Source organism: Megachile rotundata, chromosome 5, assembly GCF_050947335.1.
Source record: "Megachile rotundata isolate GNS110a chromosome 5, iyMegRotu1, whole genome shotgun sequence".
Taxonomy (NCBI): domain Eukaryota; kingdom Metazoa; phylum Arthropoda; class Insecta; order Hymenoptera; family Megachilidae; genus Megachile; species Megachile rotundata.
The window spans coordinates 19,767,066-19,788,266 of record NC_134987.1 but is presented as its reverse complement, the minus strand read 5'-3'; the positions used below and the strand labels follow the sequence as shown (position 1 = coordinate 19,788,266).

The 21,201-nt window shown below is 33.8% G+C and overlaps 4 protein-coding genes across 7 annotated transcripts in view; 3 read left to right on the top strand and 1 right to left on the bottom strand.

The window, feature by feature from the left end:
- Positions 1 to 243: 243 nt before the first annotated feature.
- Cpsf6 (cleavage and polyadenylation specificity factor subunit 6) overlaps positions 244 to 21,201 on the bottom strand; it is a 35,519-nt gene continuing 14,561 nt past the window's right edge. For all 3 annotated transcript variants that reach the window (XM_076531660.1, XM_076531666.1, XM_076531665.1), the window contains one exon: positions 244 to 21,045. In XM_076531660.1, the coding sequence (XP_076387775.1) occupies positions 20,937 to 21,045 (109 nt within the window). In that variant the 3' untranslated portion in view covers positions 244 to 20,936. The remainder of the gene's footprint in view (positions 21,046 to 21,201) is intronic.
- Positions 392 to 3,986, top strand: LOC105662491 (uncharacterized). The gene is made up of 3 exons (XM_012285256.2): positions 392 to 531; positions 841 to 1,030; positions 1,148 to 3,986. The coding sequence occupies exons 1-3, from the start codon at positions 475 to 477 to the stop codon at positions 2,860 to 2,862; spliced, it is 1,962 nt and encodes a 653-aa protein (XP_012140646.2). The 5' UTR covers positions 392 to 474; the 3' UTR covers positions 2,863 to 3,986.
- LOC143264441 (uncharacterized) lies at positions 4,669 to 6,241 on the top strand. 2 transcript variants are annotated; one of them, XM_076531673.1, is made up of 2 exons: positions 4,669 to 5,577; positions 5,694 to 6,241. In XM_076531673.1, the coding sequence occupies exons 1-2, from the start codon at positions 4,669 to 4,671 to the stop codon at positions 5,727 to 5,729; spliced, it is 945 nt and encodes a 314-aa protein (XP_076387788.1). In that variant the 3' UTR covers positions 5,730 to 6,241. The 2 variants fall into 2 exon arrangements, with proteins under 2 accessions (XP_076387788.1, XP_076387787.1); XM_076531672.1 differs by having other exon boundaries at positions 5,650 to 6,241.
- Positions 6,629 to 12,466, top strand: pink (WD40 repeat domain-containing protein pink). Its single transcript, XM_003703220.3, has 6 exons — positions 6,629 to 6,771; positions 7,070 to 7,180; positions 7,289 to 7,522; positions 7,629 to 9,607; positions 9,679 to 9,787; positions 9,845 to 12,466. The coding sequence occupies exons 1-6, from the start codon at positions 6,685 to 6,687 to the stop codon at positions 10,097 to 10,099; spliced, it is 2,775 nt and encodes a 924-aa protein (XP_003703268.1). The 5' UTR covers positions 6,629 to 6,684; the 3' UTR covers positions 10,100 to 12,466.

The window sequence follows — 21,201 nt, the reverse complement described above, 5'->3', positions numbered from 1 at the left end:
ACTATTCAAAATTGCTGAAGAACGATTGTAATCCCTTCGACGTCCCTCAATAAATCCAGGTAAAGTGTTTGAAAAACTGTTCAGCAATTGACCCGTACTGAACCTTTCTTCTAAGAAGTAATAAAATAATATACCTCGAGAACCGTCGAGAATCTCCCGAATCGTTTCATTTGTCGGTCGGCGGTAGGGGTTTCTACCCCATACTAAGACTATATTAGGAACTCCTCGAGGGTTAACACGGCATTTGTAATACAGATTTCACGAAAGTACTTGTTCCGAACGATACCCTGCGCGAGTAAGAAACGCGGGTGATGATTTACTTGGCAAATAACATCAGTGTAACACGTGAACAACTCTGTTTATAAACACGTATTTGATCGAAAGTGTCCGTTTAAACGTCGACTCGTATAATCGAACGAGTGAATTTTATTTAATCGGTTTTATTCATTTTTGTTTTAACAATTATCGTACAAAATGGTTGTGTCGACAATGTGGATCAGAAATAATATGCTGTTTTCCCCTGAACAATGTGTAAGTATTCGTGAAATTGCTTTTTTTTTATTCTAAAATTGAACATTTATCAGTGATACAGTGAAGAATTGTTACGACTTTGGTTAATATCGATTAGGATAAAACTTTTTCGTTATACCCATTTTTCTGTTTTCATTTCGAAGTAATTATATAAGAATATTTCTTGTCAAACATTCCTTACTATAAATATCTTCGAACTTTGGAGTTCTTAAAAATGAAAATAATCCGTTTGAATGGCAATATGTGAATAGCGAAAATTTGACGGTACTCGTGTTACAATGAATATTGATTTGAATCTGTATTGAACAGGGAAGACAACTTACGGATGCGGAATTGAAAGTCCAACGTTCTCTCCAGAAACTTTCTGTTCCGGATTGGTACTTGAACAGACGTTCGAATTCGCCAAAAATAGTGAACGATTCTCCGATAGAAATTCGTCCACCGTCCTGGAGATGTCCTACACCGAAAAAATCTACCAATAATTCTTCTTATTTATCAGGTACTTGTTACGACAATATATATTTAATATTTTACTAAATAACAAACACAATACAACATATTGTTAAATAATTTCTTAGTATCAATAAGTGAATTCTAATTCAATCTTTTATTTCAGGTATATATGTAACCTCAGAAACTCCCAAGAATAAAAACAAATCAACGAACAACAATGCATCGCGTCAAGAAAAATCTCCGGAATTGAAACATGAAAAATCTTCATGTACAAAAGAAGAAATATTTGACACCTGGATTCCGGAAGTGCACCTACCAACGAATGTTAGTAAGACGTTTCCAAAGGTTTCACCATCGAGGAAAATCAAGAATATAAATTTGGTTTTGCCTCCTGGACCGAATTTGGAGGACGAAATAATTTCAAGTAATTGCGATATTTTTCGTTCACAAGTGCAGTCTTCTTCAAAGGACAGCACATCTCATAAGAAGAAAAGCAACGTTAAGGAAATTGTTCCAACGTCTGTTAAGACTCCGATCGTGAACGGAGGTTACAGATTCCGAACCAATTCTTCTCCCAAATTCTCTCCGGCACAAATATTCTCGTCCACTGTCATCGAGGATGATAACCCGAAACCAAAGAAGAAGGTCTCTCCAAATATTCGAGAAAAGTCGTCTATTTTCGAAAGCAGGAATCCTTCAGAATCTTCTATTGAAATTTGTCAAACTTCTAAAGATTTTTCTCAGAATCCTCTAGAGAAAACGTTCATCCTCGACGGTTCAAGAGCAGATCAATCGTCCAGAAATCACGAAAGTTCATCGATGGGCATCGCCAAAGATAGCTGCATATTCGAGAAAAACATATACTCGATTGAACCCATTGTCTTCGAGAAAGACGACACGGCACTATCTATGTCAAAGTCCTCCTCCATGGTTCGTGAGATGGTGAAGAAACTAGAGATGTCTAACAACTCCTTTGAGACGCCTCATAAAATATCAACGTTGACCTGGAAGAAACAAACATCTAAGAAGTCCAACTATGAACTAAAACTGCCAAGCATGTTCTACCAGAAGAGGTTCGATCTGGCCCCTAAAAGTCCGATTCATCTTCTTCGAGAAGAGAAGCCGAGCACAAACACCCAATCACCGTGCACCAGATTCCTCAACTCCGTCAGGAAATCCACGGACCTGGAGAACGTGGTGAGGAGTAAACAAACGACCAAAGAGAAGGGTGTCGTTCGAGGCATCATCGAGACCCTGGCCGAGAAGGTGAACCAGTCGACCTTACCCCGGCAGAAGCAAGCGACCAAAGTTAACCAAAACTTTGTGAGGAAGGTGGTAACTGCCTTAGAAAACGTAGACAGATCAAGAACCGGAACAGCGTCCCACAACAGAAGGATCTCCTTAAACGAGGACACAGGAAGCGGCAGTGAATCAGAGTTCAAGTCTTATACGACGTCAAATTCTGCCAAAGATACTGACAGCGACTCTGATCAAAGGACACCCAGTTTGAAGAGCGACGACGATGGCAAATTCACTTTTGCTGGTCTAGCAACAACGAACGTTTATCAGGAGGACGATTCCGTCTACTGGATACCAGTATCCAAGTGCAAGCTTCCAAGGACCAGCTCTTTGTTGAGCATGATGTCCAAGTTGTCTGAAAATGGACATTCCCCTTGTCTCAGCCCCATAAGAGCGGACAGCGAGTTGGAGTACCAACACCAGCCAATGTGGGACCTTGTCTACACAAGAACCAAATTATCCAGGAAGTTGTTCAGGATCGACGAAACTGTGGTAATTGATTCTGGCTACTCTGACAAGTCGGATAGGTCTGGAATTAGTTCCAGATACTGTATGGAGGATAGTAGTGTTGGACCTTAGTGTTGGATTTTTTAGCATTAGTATCAGGAGTCTCTGATCTCCTGTTTCTTAACCGTATTCTCGCAGAATGTCTTACGTTAGGATTAGTTCTCTCACTTATTGAATTTGTAATTTAATTTAACAATCTTGTACAACTGCAACAGAGTATCATTATTGTAGGGAAGTAGAATGACTAGCTTTTTCATGTTTGAGGAAAGAAATAATCAATTTTGAATGGTCAATGCAAGTTAGGAAACTGATAGCATAAATCAGTAGTTCCTTTTGTTTAATTAAGTTTTGGAGGTATAAGGAAAATGTAGGACCATTTTTCGAAAGATTTTGTAAATTATTTTGTGGATAATTTGAACTTCGATTAAGAAATATTTAAAAGATAGTATATATTTATGTAAATCTTTGTTTCGATGCTTGAATGGATAATTTTTTCAAGAGCAATGTTTACTTTCGAGTATTTTTTAATATCCCATAAATTCAAGCTCGAAGAAAGACGATCAATAATCAATACCTTTCGAGTCAATTATTCATAAGTGATTTCGAAATTCGTTATTAAATCGTAGTTATTAATTAAGGTACAAATATAGTTTCGTTAACTCATATCTGTATATACCATTTGTATCGAACTGTACTTCCTTTATAAATCTTATAATATTCATATTGTATACAAGCGTGCGTGACTGTGTGAGAATGTTATTTTATACATGTTCAATGAAACATGTTATTATTCGCCAGATGTACAATCGATTCAAGTTTTAGATGAAAAAGATCTATAACTCGTAATTCGGGCAAGTGCTTAAAATTTGGAAACATGGCATCTGGCTGCTATTTAGAGATAAATAGTTTCAAGCAGAGAGGCTGAAATTCCTAAATGAAAATATTGTTATAATTTGATTAGCTTGCTGATCTTGCGATTTTCATGCATTAGAGTGCCAATCAAAAATTCTGTATAAGTTTAAGTGGTATGAAAGTTTCAAACCGTGAGAGATGAGTGCTATAAAATGAATTTTAACGTTGACTTATTTACCTTGCAGTAGATAAAAGAATACAAGAGAAGAGAATGTTTTATACTGTTTAATTGAAAAATTTGGTCTTACCAGGATCAAATTCCTACAATAAAGTCTTAAGAAATATTCCAATGTTTTATTTTATTAATGAATTAAACTTGTTTCTTCTTTAAATAATTGTAATGATATTGTTCAATAAATAAACTGGGACACCAAGAATGGATTTCCAATTTCTGTTTTATTTACAAAAATTGTCAGAGATACTTTTACAATGACTTTATCATAGTGCTATGATCGAAGTGCTTTTGCGTGAGAAATTCGTGTGTCGAATTATCAATTAACAATTAAAATTCTATACGATTAACTATTTTTTATGTAACTCGCGTGTGATGACACACGGGACTTCCATGAATAAATAATCCAAAAATATTCAGCTTTGTTCTTTGTCCGTATCACAGAATTCTCCGGAGAAAATTGTGGGAAGAAAACACATTAGCCATTGATTTTTGACTAGTAAATATTCAAATTGACAAACGCACGTTTAGATAGTTTCTTGTTGGAATTTTGGTAATTTCGAGATGTGATCATTTTCAAGTTTTAAATGAAGTATACATTCTGAGTCGACCTCTGCTTGTATTTACCATCTGATAGAACAACAAGCTATACTTGTACCAAATTAGTACTTTCATCGTTACGGTTTCAATCGTCAACGTAAACGCGTGAAATCTATGGTTACAGAAACTCGAGAATCTATAAAAATATAAAAATTCAATAGTGTGCGCTTGTTGGTTTTCATTCGAAAGTAAAAATGGCGTTAGGATTAGCAAATGGACGTTCCAAGTCCGCAACAGACATTCTAGACGGTATAACAACGCATAATAAGGATAAATTTCAACAAAACTTCACGGAAAATCGTTATAGAACGTACACGCTGAAAGGCTTTGAAGAAGAAAAACTACGTTTCGCGGAAAAAGAACCATGTACACCGAAATCGACACAGAACTTCGTGAAGAAAATAATAGCTTCTTTGGAAAAGAGAAACGAGGCCTGCAAAGCGGATGATGAATTTTTCGCTAAATATTACAAAAGAAACGATTGTTCCAACACAAACATGTATCAAGAAAATTTAAAGACTCAAAATGCGATTTATGTTCTATCAAAGAGTGAAGCTGATAATAATTGCGCAAACAAAACAGTATTGTGTAGTTTAAACAAAAAAAAGAACGCATATAAAGTAAACGATCAAAAGATGTATCATGATCGATATCACACTTTTCAATCGATATGCGAATCCAATGCAAGAAAAGAATTTGATAATAGTGGAAAAGACGAAGATTATATTCATAAATACGGTTTTTCTTCTTACGATCGAAATCGATATCGAGTTCATTTGCAGAGTCAGATGGAAAATGTGAAACCATGCTCATCCAAAAAAAGCACAGATAATGATAACAGAAGTACTTTAGAAAGAATATTTTTAAAATCAAAGAAAAAAGAAGATACAGGAAGAGAAACAAAATTTATTCGAACTCCATCTTTCAAAGATTTTTTCGGGAATATGATGAAATGGCGAAAATCAGGAAACAAGAAGAAACCTAAACGTTTTATGTCCTGCGATCATTTAATCGAACAATCCAAAAATGGATCAACGTTGTCGACGAGTACTTCTTTACAAGCTACTGTACTTAGGGATTGCGATGAAAAAAGTATTTTACGGGTAAATAATTTTATCGCTTCTTTTAATTCATAATGATTGTTTGCATTTTTAATAATTCAATAATATGCGTAGAATAAGGAACGTAGGGCGACAATTCATCCAATTTATGGTTGTAGAAGAAACGAACAACTTTTAGAAATATTATCCAATAAAAATGGAGACCTGAAATTCTTTGCAACGGATGAGGATACAGAACATCTTGTGAAACCTTCTGCGGTTAAAAATATAGCAAAATGTTTCGCTCAACTTCCGGATAAATAACCAATAAACAATTAGCTTAATTAATATACAGAAAAACATAATTGACAAAATTATATTTGTTTGTAAAGTATCAAAAATATTTTTTTATGTAGTTACATAGAAAAAGATATAACCTTTAAGTTATCATGTTTTATCATTCAACTTTGACTATGTATTAATAAAGTTAATTACCAAAAATAAATATAAAATATTTTTATATTCTCATAATTTAAATATTCCGCGAAAGAGAATGAAAACTATTGCCCATTCGTATCGACATCCTACCACTAGATGGCCAAAGCCATCTGAAAAATATTTTCAGCTTTATGTCAGTTTACATTTGTATCATTATTCGGGCTATCGAATAACTATAATATTTTTATTCATTTTGCACATATTGTACAATAAACAATCTTTTATTTGATATGTCTTTTATATTATTATGTTTCTCCTTCATTCGTATACTTTGCTCATTACGTATATGGCAGATAAGGTAGAAAACTAATCATGGTAGGGTAGATACGTGGTAGAAGCGAAGTTCTCCCTGGGATTTTTTTAAATTCCCTCTAAATTCTTGCTAGATTTACTGTAGATATACTTATCTTGGTTTTTCTTAAAAAATGAATGTAGTATACATGAAATTTATTATTGCTTGAAGCATGTATTTATTTTAGTTCATACGTCTCTCTATGTCAAAACATTTGATGCTTCAACAAATATAGGTATAAGTGTGTGTATGGAATTGTATGGAATGAGGTTCTTCGTACATAGTTATATGTCAAAATTTTCTAGTTTTTCGCAAGAAATTATTACAAAAACGTAATAATTTCCATTGTTCTTGAGTTACGCATAAGAGTTTGACAGACTATGCAGGAATTTCCGTGTGTTTTATCGGAATATGAAGAAATCAATCCTCTTCTTTATAAGCCTATCACTTCGACTCAACGAATCAAGGTATTTCTTCGAACCGTTGATTTATTTATGATTTATATTATTATAACTCTATTGATCGAGTTTTTATACTGTTTACATATGCGTTATACACTTCTCGATTTAATTCATTAGACGATAAGTACCTGTAACTCGTGTTACATCGAATACAATTGGAACGTATCGAATGTTTTGAATTTGACAGTTTAATGAGTTCCAAATAATTTAGGCTGTGTATGCCTAATAAATTTGATTGCGAATAAAAAATAAAAGTATAAACTTTTCAGTGTAAATGTTATTAATCTTTCTTTTTATCTTATAGTATACGTGTTTCAATGTATCTCTGAATTATATTATATTGGGTTCAACCAGTGGCAGTATTTATCTATTCTCCAGGAAACCATGCACATTTGTACAATTGATACCCTTATCGGTACATACAATTTTCGTAATTTACTACAGTAAGAAATTAACTAATTTAAATTACTTTAGTATCACAGTTATTATAAAAAATAGTTCATGAAAAAAATTTCAATATTAGGAAGGACCAGTTTCTCATGTTCTCATATCACCTGATGAAAAAAAAATTGCTTTGTCAACAACTCGTGGAACAGTTTGTTTGGTAGCTATAAAACCAACTCCAAAATTATTAGCCATATCAACAGAATATATTAATGAACAAATTAACTGCCTTTGTTGGAATGATAATAGTTCAGAAGTATATATCGCAGATGGCAATGGAAAAATTTCTGTTCTGGTGATGTCCATTTTTACGGTAAGGTAGCATTTCTCATATTTGCAATTGTATACATGTTTATGAAAATATGAAATACATGTACAATAATGTATTTTTGCTGAAAAAAGAAATGGGTATATTCCAGGTTAATGGAATGTTTCAAGCACCAGCCTGTACATTAATGAACCTTGATTCTGCTGTTGTACAACTCAATTTTTGTTCACCATTACTGTTAGTGTCGACACTGACACGTTGTTACATATGTGATACAGTGCAAGAACAATACAAGCAAATAGGAAATAAAACACGGAATGGGGAATTTGGTGCTTGTTTTTATAAAACAAATAAAAGTACCGTGGTTACCCCAAAGGAAGAAAAATTAGTCAGTAGGAAAGGTTCCTTCAATTTTATTTCAGAAAGTAACAATAGCCTAGAAGAAGCAAATTATCCTCAAATTTTTTGTGCGCGACCAAGTTCTAGACTTTGGGAAGTATCTGCAAATGGCACTGTTATGAAAACTCATCAATTTAAGGAAGCCTTAGCTATTCCACCTACAACAATATGCAGATCAAATATGAGAAAATCCATTTACCAAAAACCAATGGAACAAGCCTGGCTGCCACAGTCTATTAATTTTTCTCACTTATTTACCATTGCAGAAAAGTATTTATTTTCATTCACTTCTACTGGTATATATGTACTTGATCCTATAACTGCAACTGTATTATTATGGAACAATGAATTTTCAAACATACATGCTGCAGAAACAATAGAAAATGAAATATATTTGATGACTTCAGATGGAAACTTTCATTGTTTAATTCTATCTGTCTTAGATTCCTTAATATTATGGTTGTACAATAGAAAAAAGTATCATGAGTGTATTGAGATCTGCCTTGTATATAAAATGCAATTAAAAAAGTTAATAAATAGCACAGAGATTAATGCTATATGTGATATGGAGAACAAACTACAGATACTTAGAGACGATGAGTTATCAACGTTATTGCATCCTTTAATTCATTTGCTAGAATCTAATTCCAAAATAACTCCAAAGAAATTAGATTCAGGTATCGTTGTTGTTAATAGTGGAAACTCAAACTTGAAGGAGGAAGAAAAGTTTAATTCTGTACCTTACCGTCTTTCACAAAATAATGAAAATTCCCGTGAAATTGGATTGTTAGCAGGAAATGAAACATTAACTAATTTATCGAAAAATTCTGTTGACGAATTGGCAGAAGCTAAAGATGCAAATTGCAATACAGCTAAAGTACAAGAAGATAACAATGAAGAAACATTAAAATTTGATGAACAATTATCTGTGAATAAAACTGTAACGCATAGAATACAAGCAGATTTAGAAATTATTTACGCGTTAATCGATGATATTAAACCTTCTATGGATGAAGAACAGATAGAAAAAATAATTTTAGATGTAGATTGGAAAATGAATGTTCTCAAAGATTCATATGAAATTTTTACTGAAGTAAAAGGTTTTGTGTACGAAATATTAAGAAGTGTCGAATTATATTATTTCAATGCTTTGTTAGAAAACATTTCAGTACAACTAATAGAGTCAAGTGATAACGAAACTATTATAAAACAAGTAATGAAAGCTTTCGTTAATATAAATGCGCAAAACTATAAAATGTGTACCTGTGGTAGTCCATGTCCGACAGATGAATTAGTAGACCCAAAGTTCCTGGAAATCGGTAGATACCTTCTTAAAAAAACTATAGACGAAAGTAAAGAACAATGTATAATTTTATGTAACAAAGTACCTTATATGTGGCGAGAATATTTGTCAGTCTACGTGAATCGGCATGACGTATTAACGAATGATTTACTGCGTCAGTGCCTTCAAATTAGGGATAGTAATTTGCTTTCCACTCTCTTAGTGTTGTTAGATGAAAAGCACTGGTGTCTCATACCAAGGTATGTGAAGGAAATGCAGGAGGGGCTATGTTTATTCTGTGGTAAATCTATAAAAAAAGGTAGTAATGAAGTATCAATAAACTGGACTACTGTGGTATATGATATTATGAAGAAACAGGGACCTGATATTGCTATAATGATAGTAACAAAGTTGGTACAAGCTATCCCAAATATTTCTGTCGATAAAAGGTAAATTTTATTATTCTAGATGTTGAGTTTGTTATGAAATAATAATCATGAAATTGTCTCATTTGTTTCAGTATATTTCAGTCGCTGATATTTACAAAAATCTTGTACCAGCATGGAATGAAACATGCTATTAATTTTAACAAGGAATCATCTGAATACAATACAATATGTTCCACAAAGGTAACCGATATCTGTAGTCATTGTTAATTCAAAAACTTAGTAACATATATATTACAGATACGAAATCAATTAGTAGAAGTTCTTGAAAAAGATTTAAGTCGACCAGTCAATAAGAATATATTTGGAAATGGTGCTCATCATTGGGGAATGCATTATCAAAGCAAATTACGTACATGTCCTTGCTGCACCTTATCTCTTCGAACGCAGGTTCTACTAGGTAACAATGGAATTGTAATATTTGATTGCGGTCACGCGTATCATGTTAACTGTGTGATAGAAAAAAAACTTACATCCTGTAATTTGCATTCCTAAGTGCACATGCGCCAGAAACAATAAACCTAGAGAAAAATATTAAACGTACAGACGCTGCTTTAGTGTATATTTAAAGAGGAATTGCTCGTTCTTCATCTAGTCTTTATAAATTGCTCGTATATCTATATGTAAATGTACATGTAAATTTATTGTCTTCGTACAAATGGTTTTATCACAAATTTCACGATTTAACAATGCAATTGAAGAGATCTTAAGAAGTAAATATTTATACTTTTAGTCTTTCGAAATATAATTTGAATCGTGAGCAATTAGAACGTTATAAAGTTTTACAAAATACAATTTCATTTTATATAGAAAAACAAGTATAAAAATTACAATAGTAATTCGCCTTTGTAATGTAAAAAAGTACAAAGATATAATATAAATAAAAGTGAAATCGAAATTTTTGTGTCTGATCATTTTTAAGATGAATTATTCAAACACTTAATTACTAGTAATTAAAAATAACATAACACTTGAAATAAAATAACTATTGCCGACTAATTTTTTTACAATCTATAAATAATCTCATTATTTTTTAAAAACTAGTATACCATTTTATATTTGAACACATTTGGTAGTTTGTACTTTTGTTGATCAGTTACACATTTAATGTATTTTAATTAAACAATAAATTCTAATTTCAGTTCAACACTTACCTTATTATATTTTCGTTTTAAAAACAATTATGTAACCTGAGGCATCTTACTTATGTGCAAAAAATATAAAACAAATTGTTTGCAATTATGAAAATTACGATTCAACAATGCCTCAAACTACATATGTTACGGTAACGAGCCAAAATATTGTCAAACATTTAAAAGACAGAACTAAATCATTGTTATAACAAACGTAGCGATAATATTATATAAAATAACTTCTTATTTTCACGCTGAACGAATTGTGTTACGCAGTGACTAAATTTTCGAATTTCAAATTTTTTTTAAATTAAATTAAAAGCACATCGTCGCGTCAACAAACAAGGTACTATATTAAAATATTGATTTTCTGTTAACGACCATTCGACTAGATGGATAAAGCCTGTTTTATCGCTGAACACTTACATCTAGAATAAAAAAATTACAATTTTATAACATAGTTGTAACCAATCTGAATGAGAATTGTTTTTTCGTTTATCATCGTAAAAATTCATTTTATGCGGACATGGAGAAGTATTTTCGCAAAGCAGTATTTTTTCTATTTTGACACAAACAAATGATTATCACTTTAACATTTATGTAATTAATATATAGTTTACGTGAATACACATTGTTCTCGTGTTTCCCTAGTGATTTTAAAGAATATCTAATTCGAAACTTGAAAAGGCACAGACAATTTGAATCTAATTTATACGCTGAAAATAAAAAATTGTAACTTGATCAATATAACGATACACATCAAAATTTTGATCGTATAAAATAATACAATATTTATATTTCATATGTTTATAATAATGCTCAAATTTCAATTTTATTTTCTCGAGATTATTTCTTTTAAATGTTTGAATGAAATTTGAACATCTTTTGGGGTTTCAGGTAAACTAAAAATCTCACATTGTGAGCATGAATATCATCTTTCAAATTATCGTAAACATAACATTAATACAAAATAATTAATATGACAATGAAATATTTGAATTCTGATATACAGTACAACGGAGTCTCCTTGTATAAGCTTGAAGAATATTGAAGCCTTGTCTTCAGCGATTTGCTGTCAAGCATTTGAGTATTTAAAATCGTTAAATTTCTAAACTCGAAGATTTTCACGTTTAGAAATCTTTGTATCAGCACCACTAGTATGCATGAAAGTTTATGTGAATAAAAATTTGTTCAACAGACCATGTAAATGTAAGTTATACAACGAGACTGCACTGTAACTTCAGTCCTCTTAGAACTGATCTCCCTTCGTATAAAAATTAGGACAAACATTTAAAGTTTACGCTTGTTTTAGATGTAACAGGGATATCGTACGTTTTGAACAAAATTTTAGCTCGTGTATCGTTTGAAGACTTGAACATATCAGACGAATATGGATATTAATATATACAGTGCATCTAAAAGAAATGTGATACCACTGGGAACTGCAATTATAAAATCGAAAAATCCTTCATTATATCATTATAAACAACTCAAAATTGTATACGTAATTTGGGTGGTGTCAAATTTAAAGGAGTGACTCGTATCAAATTACATTGTAAAGCGATAAAGGATTTTTAAATTCTTTCATCGTGAAGAATTGTCAGTTTTAATGGTGTACATGTTCTTTGAGACACCTTGTATATACAGGGTATCATGTAAGCGGTAACTGTCGAAATGTGAAGATTCTATTTCAAATTATAATATCAATAAAGTTCAAGTATTATTTAGAGCCTTTTTCTCTTATTTCATTTTGTAATTATTCGACTAGATTAAATGCATGGTCGCATTGACTTCCGTGGCAGTATAAGACCGGACAAGTTAATTGAATACATAACTTTACGAGGATTAAAAGTTGATTTCTTTGTGAAAGTAAGCTCCATACAAAACAAATTCTATACATTGTACTTATTTTTGTATGCATTCTATTTACATTACACACCCTGTATATCGCACAGAAAAGAAGATAATCCAAGAAGAATCGATTAGGGCTGTACAGGATTTACACTTACCCCTTAACTCCGTTAACATTTCTGTCCAGGCAATTCTATATCTGATTTAATAAATACGAAGAGACTTATATGTGTATACTTAACAATTATAAAAGAACGACATGCTGGTGTGAGATAAAAAAAATTTGATCGATCAATGGAAAATATCCCCTTGTATGGTACGCGTGTGTATGTATCATCGAGGAATGTATAAATTCTTAAACGCAGGCTATCCGCTAAAAAAATCACGCATTTATAATACATTATCCACGATTTTCGATTACGATAATTGCAAACCCTCGTACGTCAACCGCAGGGTCATTTTGACCTAGCTATAAAAAATAAAATATGCAAAATATAAAAAGTTCGTTTCTTAAGCTCATGCAGAAAATATAATATTTACACCTGACTGTGTATTTCGAATTTTCCATATAATTCAATTTTCGATCCCACATATACGTTTTAGTTACGGGCATTGGTGTAACTATAAGATATGGGCCAAGGTGAGCTTAGACTGCAGGCTCTAACGATACACCGCGTGATCATACAATGTATGGTAATATATTGCGTAACTATACTACGCATGACGATCCAACATGTGGCCATATAACGCATGGCCATCGTTATACAAAAATTTTTATGACGCCAATAATTATGGGTCAAAATAATTATAACCCAGAATGTCTGTTTTCCAAATGTTAACCGATTAATACCCGGAGATAGATAAATATATCATTTCCAAGATTGTACTTTCTATTGCAAACAAAAATACATGCAGATAGGTAACACTAATAATACGACCAAATTGTTTTCTTGGCACCGTAGAAAACTTGTTACAATAAATAAGTATTGTTAAGGATAGCGAAGGTCGTGAGCCAACGGTTTGCACGAAGCGAGCAACGGGTCACCTTTTCGAAACCGTCCGTATTTCAAAAAGCAGTTAGTTAGTCTTGAACCGTCGCAAGTATCAGTATAGTTTCCGTGAGCGCTCTATCGTTTTTCAAATCCTGTATTTTATTGTATATCGTCCTTTATCAAATATATATATATATAACCGTGTTTATTCATATTCTGGTGTGCGTCCAATTATTTTATTCAAACAGGTTATGGGCCCAGAATAATAAATAGTGAATAACGATCGGTGAGGTTTAATTTCGAGTGAAGAACTCAAGAGAAACGGTTACCGCGTGGTCAGTGATTTAACGGGAAGACCGTTACAAGGGTTATACGGACGATTGTGGTTAGTCAATTCGAAAAGATGGCAACTACCATTCGAATAGATCAATTAACTGGCGATAATTATGACACATGGAAGATTCAAATGAGGGCTATTTTGAAGAAAAATGACCTATGGGAATATGTGTCGGGTGAGATGCCTAAACCGTCAGTTACGGATCCAAAATATGCAGAGTGGAAGAAAAACGATGGAAAAGCCGAGTCGGACATAGTTTTGGCTGTTAGTGCAAGTGAATTGATAGCACTCGATGGCCTGGAGACTTCTAAAGAGATCTGGGATAAATTGAAATCGTTATACCAGTCTAGTGGTCCAGCGCGAAAAGCGTCATTATTGAAAAAGTTGGTACTATCGCGTATGCAAGAGGAAGACGACTTGCGCAAGCACATTGCGGATTTCTTTGACGCCGTAAAGAAACTCAAGGAAATTGGGTTGGTGGTAATAGATGAATTACTTGCAATTTTATTGCTGTACAGTCTACCGGATTCCTTTTCGATGTTTCGAACAGCGATGGAATCACGTGACGAATTACCAACGACGGAGGTTTTAAAAGTCAAAATCGTTGAAGACTATGAAGGAAGGAAATCCAAGTGCGCAGATCATGGAGCAATGTACGCGAAACGGTTAAATCCACGCTTCCAACGGAAAGGAAACGAAAACAAAGAGAAAACCGAAGATCAAATTCAAAAGGGTAACAGTAAAACGGAATGTTACCGTTGCGGCAAATTTGGCCACTTCGCAAGGGAGTGTAAAAACAAAACATATAGGAGGCCAAAACAAAGCGCTCGACAAGCGGAAGATCGGGGCGAGAGTGCAAAACAAGGAGGTCAAAGCAAATCATGCTTTTTAACGATCACCACCGAAGAGGCAATGACCATCCAAGCAAGTAGTTCTGTATGGTGCATAGACAGCGGGTGCACGGGTCACATGTGCAACCAAAAAGAATTATTTAAACAAGGATTCACTACAATGAAAAGTGAACTGAGCCTGGCCAATAATAACAGCACACAAATAAATGGGATGGGAAAAGTAAGCCTCGCAGTGGACACGGGCAGCGAAGAGCGCCAAATTGACATAGAAAAAGTGTTCTATGTGTCCGATTTACGCACGAACTTATTATCAGTGTCGAAGATAACGGATCGCGGTTTTGAAGTAAGGTTTCGGAAAGACGGTGCGGTTGTGATTGACAAACAAAACAAAATACATATGCGTGCGGATAGAGTAGGTAACCTCTACCACGTGCGAATGTGTCAGCAAAAGGCAAACCAAGTTGTTGTGTCGAAAAGACCTATAGATGAGTGGCACCGTCGATTAGGGCATGTAAACGAACGTGACCTCAAAACAATGGCAAAAAGTGAACTAGTGTACGGGTTAAATATTAAAGAAAACGATAAATTATCGGAATGCGAAATCTGTGTAAGCCAGAAGCAAACGTGCAAGCCCTTCCCAAAGGGTAGTGTGGATCGTACACAAGATATGTTGGAAATAGTGCATTCAGATGTGTGCGGCCCGATGCGACATAGTTCATTTGCCGGGAACCGATACTTCGTGACATTTATAGACGATAAATCGCGGTGGTGCGAGGTATTTTTTGTGAAAAACAAAAGTGATGTTCTCAGTGTGTTTAAAGATTATAAAGCGGAAGTGGAAAACTTTACCGGGAAAAAGATCAAGACTTTGCAATCGGACAATGGGCGCGAATATGTGAACACTGAGTTTGACACATTTTTGAGAATTAACGGCATAAAAAGAAGGCTAACGGTACCCCATACGCCCCAGCAAAATGGAATAGCTGAGAGGAAAAATCGAACGTTGGTTGAAATGGCGAGGTGCATGATGCGTGAAGCAGGTAGTCCGCCAGCATTCTGGGCTGAAGCAGTAAACACAGCGTGTTACATACGTAATCGGTGCCCTACGTCAGCTTTAAATGGACAGATACCGTTTACAATGTGGAAGGGGAAGACCCCCACAGTCGGGTACATGCAGGTATTTGGCTCGAAAGTGTTTTACAAAAACAAAACTGCAGACAAGGGGAAGTTTGACTCGCGCTCAGAAGAAGGAATTTTCGTGGGGTATGACGTGGCTTCAAAAGCATATCGGATTCACAATCCCAGAACCAAAAAGTTGATTGTGAGTCGTGACGTCAAATTCATGACGGAATCGGCCTTCAGACACGAATACAAGGAAATACTTGACGAAAATGAGAGTATAGGTGAAGGCGAAATAACCGTGGATTTAAACACACCAAATGTAAACAATGAGGACGCAATCTCTATGAATGAGAAACGTGAGGAAGAAGGAGAGCCACGCAGGATACTACGAGCAAGAAGAGGAGGGGTATCTAGAGCAAAAACGAGTGACAACGAGAGAGACAGCGAGACCCAAAATCAGGAAGAAGTTTGCAGTGCACCTGTACGCAGGAAGAAGAGGGATGCAACGATCAGCTGGGATAAGCTTGTGGGGCCATCGAAGAGGGGAAGAGGACGCCCGAAGCTAGTGCGTAGCGGTTCGGTGGGGAGACCACGAAAAGTGTTTACTACAGGTACGGTAAATGTGAGTGACTGCGAAGAAAGCAGCGAAGAAGACGAAGAAGCGACGAAGACGCCAATAACATCGGAAAACGATGACGTATTCGTCGCGAATTACACAACCGTAGAACCGAGCACATGGGAAGAAGTGAAACAGACGACCGATGCTGATGCATGGAGAGGTGCTATGGAAGATGAATACATAGCCCAAATTAAAAACAATACGTGGGAAATAACGACGAGACCTCATGACCGAAAAATAATTGGAAGCCGTTTTGTTTTTACAACGAAAAATATGAACGGACAAGAACGGAAGAAAGTCAGGCTTGTCGCCAAGGGATGCTCGCAACGACCAGGAGAGGATTTCCACGAAACGTACTCGCCGGTTGTGAGATCAACATCGATTAGGTTAATATCTGCACTTTCAGCGGAACTAGGTCTAAAGATGCATCAGATGGACGTCATTACCGCGTACCTGAACGGTGAACTGGAAGAAGAAGTGTTTATGGAAGTGCCAGACCAACTATATGAAGTGCTGAATAAAATAATCACAGGTGAAAGTGTTGGTTTAAGTGGTAAAGTTATTCGCGATACACAAATTATTAAGACAGCTAAGCGTTGGTGTCAGGAACTAAACACGAAGAAAAACAATGTGTGTGTGTTAAAGAAATCGTTGTACGGTCTGCGTCAATCGGGACTACAGTGGCATAAAAAGTTGGTCAAAAAACTAAGTGAATTAGGGTTCAAAGCACTGCCACAAGACCCGTGTGTGTTTATGGCTCGAAGAAATAAACGAATAATTTTAACCGCGATTTATGTAGACGATATGATTTTTGCTACGAATGATGATGCATGGTTGAGAGATATCAAGCGTGAGTTGTCAAACGAATTCGAAATGGTGGATTTAGGTAACATAAAACGTTGTCTAGGTATTGAGTTTTCGCGCGACAAAGAACACAGGGTATATCTTAAGCAAACGATGTATATTGAGAAAGTGTTAGAACGTTTTGGTATGAGTGATTGTAAGCCAGCTCTTACCCCTATAGATCTAAGTAATAAGCTTGTAAAACCAAAGCATGTAGATGTAGGTATAATGAATCGGTACCCATATCAGAGTTTGATTGGTTCGTTAATGTTTTTGGCGGTTTCAACAAGGCCAGATGTTGCGTACGCCGTTAATTATTTAAGTCAGTTCAATACAAATTACAATGTTGAGCACTGGAAAGCAGCGAAAAGAGTGTTGCGATATTTGAAAGGCACGTGTGATCTTGGATTGATGTATGAAAGAACGGAATTACCAATATTCGGTATCGTTGACGCGGACTGGAGTTCAGATGTTGTTGATAGAAAATCGTATACCGGTTACGCGTTCATTCTAGCTGGAGCTCCAATTAGCTGGGAAGCGCGCAAGCAAAGAACGGTAGCCCTGTCCAGTACCGAATCAGAATATGTAGCTCTGTCCGAAGCAACCAAAGAGGCTGTATATTTACGCGGGATTTTAAATAACCTCGGATTCGAGTGCGAGTGCGTTACATTGTTCAATGATAATCAAGGTGCAGTGAAATTGGTACAGAATAACAATTTTCATTCGAGAACGAAACATATTGATGTGAGACATCACTTTATTCGCGAGGTTTTTGAACAGGGTATTATCGATTTAAAATATTTGTGTACGGAAAGAATGCCCGCGGATGTTTTTACAAAAGGTCTGAGTGGGACAAAACATCTGGAATGTTTGTGGAATATGGGAATGATTGTTATGTGAAGTGAGAAATAGCTCACGACTTCGAGGGGAAGTGTTAAGGATAGCGAAGGTCGTGAGCCAACGGTTTGCACGAAGCGAGCAACGGGTCACCTTTTCGAAACCGTCCGTATTTCAAAAAGCAGTTAGTTAGTCTTGAACCGTCGCAAGTATCAGTATAGTTTCCGTGAGCGCTCTATCGTTTTTCAAATCCTGTATTTTATTGTATATCGTCCTTTATCAAATATATATATATATAACCGTGTTTATTCATATTCTGGTGTGCGTCCAATTATTTTATTCAAACAAGTATTTATATACTTATAATAGTAAATAGGTAGTAAAAGAAAAAATATTGTAATCAGAAAAAATACACCGTAGTTTTGGGTATTAATAGGTTAACAATTTTGCTGCAAAATTTGCAAAAATAAATGGCTTTGATATCGTTTAACAATACGTTTCGTCAATTTGCTTAATGAAAATTCACAAGAAGAATAATAATTTTTCATTTTTATGGAATGTTTTCTATACTAATAGCATATGTTGTATTATGTACATTAGAATGTTTCTCTTTAGGTGCTTATCGAGATCACAGAAAATGATTCGTAGTTTCCATATAATATTTCTATAATATATATATGCCTATGTATGTGTGTTTATATATATGTTATGCTATTACACACTTTACTTAATTATATTTGATTGACAAATTTTATATAATGCAAAAGATATGTATAATAATTATACGAGCATGTATTATCGATTTCTTTCTAAATAGTTTGCAATGTATCTGAAAATTATAATTCACTTTTTTTATAATACAGGTTGAACATTAATTTCGACTTTGACACATTTTACAAATACGTTTGAAAAATTGCAGACTGATGTTTCCAACGTTATGAAATCGTAATTTGAAATTAATGGACAAATATTTGAACAGTAAATTGTGTTGGAAAACCAGATGAATTATCTGGCGCATCTAATACTTGAGCGTGCAGTAATACTTAATTCGTTTCTTTTTTTTGTTTTTATATACTTGTGTCTTGAATAACATACAATTCTAAATAAATTGAAACAAAAATAAAAACGGATTTCTTATGTGTTTCATTGAATCATACCTAAATGCGATATAATAATACTTATAAAAAATGTCTAATGTTTTTTCGATATTATAAAAACGACTTTCATCATGGTTTCGAGAGACAGTAATTATTTGATACTTTGTTCCTCAACAGCTGGTTTTGTAAAACACTATGTCAATTCTATGTATACATATATATATATATATATGGTAATTGCGAAACCATGCGTTATTTATAATACCATATAGTATTAAGCGCTGATGTATGGAAATGACATATATAATTATAAAAATGATCAATCATAATTATTCAGTAACAAAGAAACAAAATATAATTTTTATATAAATAGAATATTGTTTAAATAATATAAAACATTAAGAAATAAAGCTGTGGAGGAAAACCTGTTACAGCTCTTTGTACTATCGATAAAAAATAATAAAATTTAGAATAAATCAGTCAAAACGCAGTTATAATTAAAAAGGAAACACTTTCAATAAAACTTTGAAAGTATCTCTCTAATATAATACAATATCTTCTTTTTCTATTTCTTAAAGAAGAAATATAACTGAATTATACTAAACACTTTAAAAACATTGATGTGGCACAAATCATCCTTTGTTCGATTACAAAGTCAATTAAGAGCAGGTACTCCTTTAATCGAAATATTGAGCAAATTTCTATTCGTAGAATTGAGCTTTGATATGCTAACATAAGAAAAAAAAAAAAAAATAAAAACAAAAATTGTAAAACAGCATTTTGATACGGTCCTTTCTTTCTTTTTGCACTACGTAACAGAACAATATTTATTATTCTCCGATAAAAATTAATTGAATTTTGGCCATGTAGGATAACGTACTTTCTTTTAAGACAAAAAGCTCTTCGATAAATATAACAATAAGAAATGGCCATTATGAATTTTGTTGTTTCAGTAAATCGCAGTAAAAGATTTTTTGTCGGATAGTTTGTACATAAAAAATGATGTGTATGTGCATTTCGGAAATTTTTAACAACTAGAAATACATTCGATTGTCTAAAAACTACACTTAAAGTCAAATTATTATTCGTAAAAATAAATTTCATTGTACTCGAGACGTTTCTTTCTGGAACTTGGGTAAAAGTACACTGGTTAAATCCTTTGCGATTCACAATTCAAATACCTTTTCTCCGATACAATAAATTTTTGAAGAGGATGTTTTGCATCCATCAATTTATCAATAAATTGCATAGTAAGACATGTTAGAACCTCGGCATTTCAAAACAGCATTGTTCATGTTTTTACTCCTTGCTCAAACAAATAGTTTTCTGTGGCTATTATGTAGTACCATTTTTGTATTATTTACAATCATTCAATGAGATAATACAGGTATAAGTAACAGAGAATCACAAAGGATTAGAGATGTAATAATTCAAATAATTAAATCATGAGTACATCCTGTTTAATCCACTAGTATCTCTCATAATCGAGTAAGTTACTTATTTCTGTTCTTAAAAATAAAAAAGAGAAAATAAAAAAATGGCACATTGAAACATAGTCGTTCATAAGAACATATGTAATATCATGCAAATTGTTTTCTGGTAAGTTACAACATAAAAAATTTCGGGATTTTTTCTTCGTTCGAAGATTAATTAATCTTGTACTGTACTCTGTGAAAATCCTTCGTCCGTTTCTTGGTACTTGCTACTAATAGGTATCAGACGCTCAGCCCTTTGCGGTCCTCTTCCCTTTTCATTCTCTCTAAAAAATGACGCGTTTCGTTAAAAAAAAAATAAAGAATATATCCAATCACACTATTAAATAAATATTACTACATGATATAATTGATCAATGTTAGACAGTAAAAATCAAAAAAAGATGGGAACCGGAAAGGGTTCAGCTAAATAACGAACATAT

What these genes read in the sequence shown, in the direction of transcription:
- LOC105662491 (XM_012285256.2), top strand. Translation starts at nt 475, where the DNA reads ATGGTTGTGTCGACAATGTGGATCAGAAATAATATGCTGTTTTCCCCT. An exon ending in TGTTTTCCCCTGAACAATGT is followed by an intron (nt 532 to 840) that starts GTAAGTATTCGT and finishes TGTATTGAACAG; the next exon opens with GGAAGACAACTTACGGATGC. An exon ending in TAATTCTTCTTATTTATCAG is followed by an intron (nt 1,031 to 1,147) that starts GTACTTGTTACG and finishes CTTTTATTTCAG; the next exon opens with GTATATATGTAACCTCAGAA.
- LOC143264441 (XM_076531672.1), top strand. Translation starts at nt 4,669, where the DNA reads ATGGCGTTAGGATTAGCAAATGGACGTTCCAAGTCCGCAACAGACATT. An exon ending in ATGAAAAAAGTATTTTACGG is followed by an intron (nt 5,578 to 5,649) that starts GTAAATAATTTT and finishes TAATATGCGTAG; the next exon opens with AATAAGGAACGTAGGGCGAC.
- pink (XM_003703220.3), top strand. Translation starts at nt 6,685, where the DNA reads ATGCAGGAATTTCCGTGTGTTTTATCGGAATATGAAGAAATCAATCCT. An exon ending in CTTCGACTCAACGAATCAAG is followed by an intron (nt 6,772 to 7,069) that starts GTATTTCTTCGA and finishes TTTATCTTATAG; the next exon opens with TATACGTGTTTCAATGTATC. An exon ending in AATATTTCTGTCGATAAAAG is followed by an intron (nt 9,608 to 9,678) that starts GTAAATTTTATT and finishes CATTTGTTTCAG; the next exon opens with TATATTTCAGTCGCTGATAT.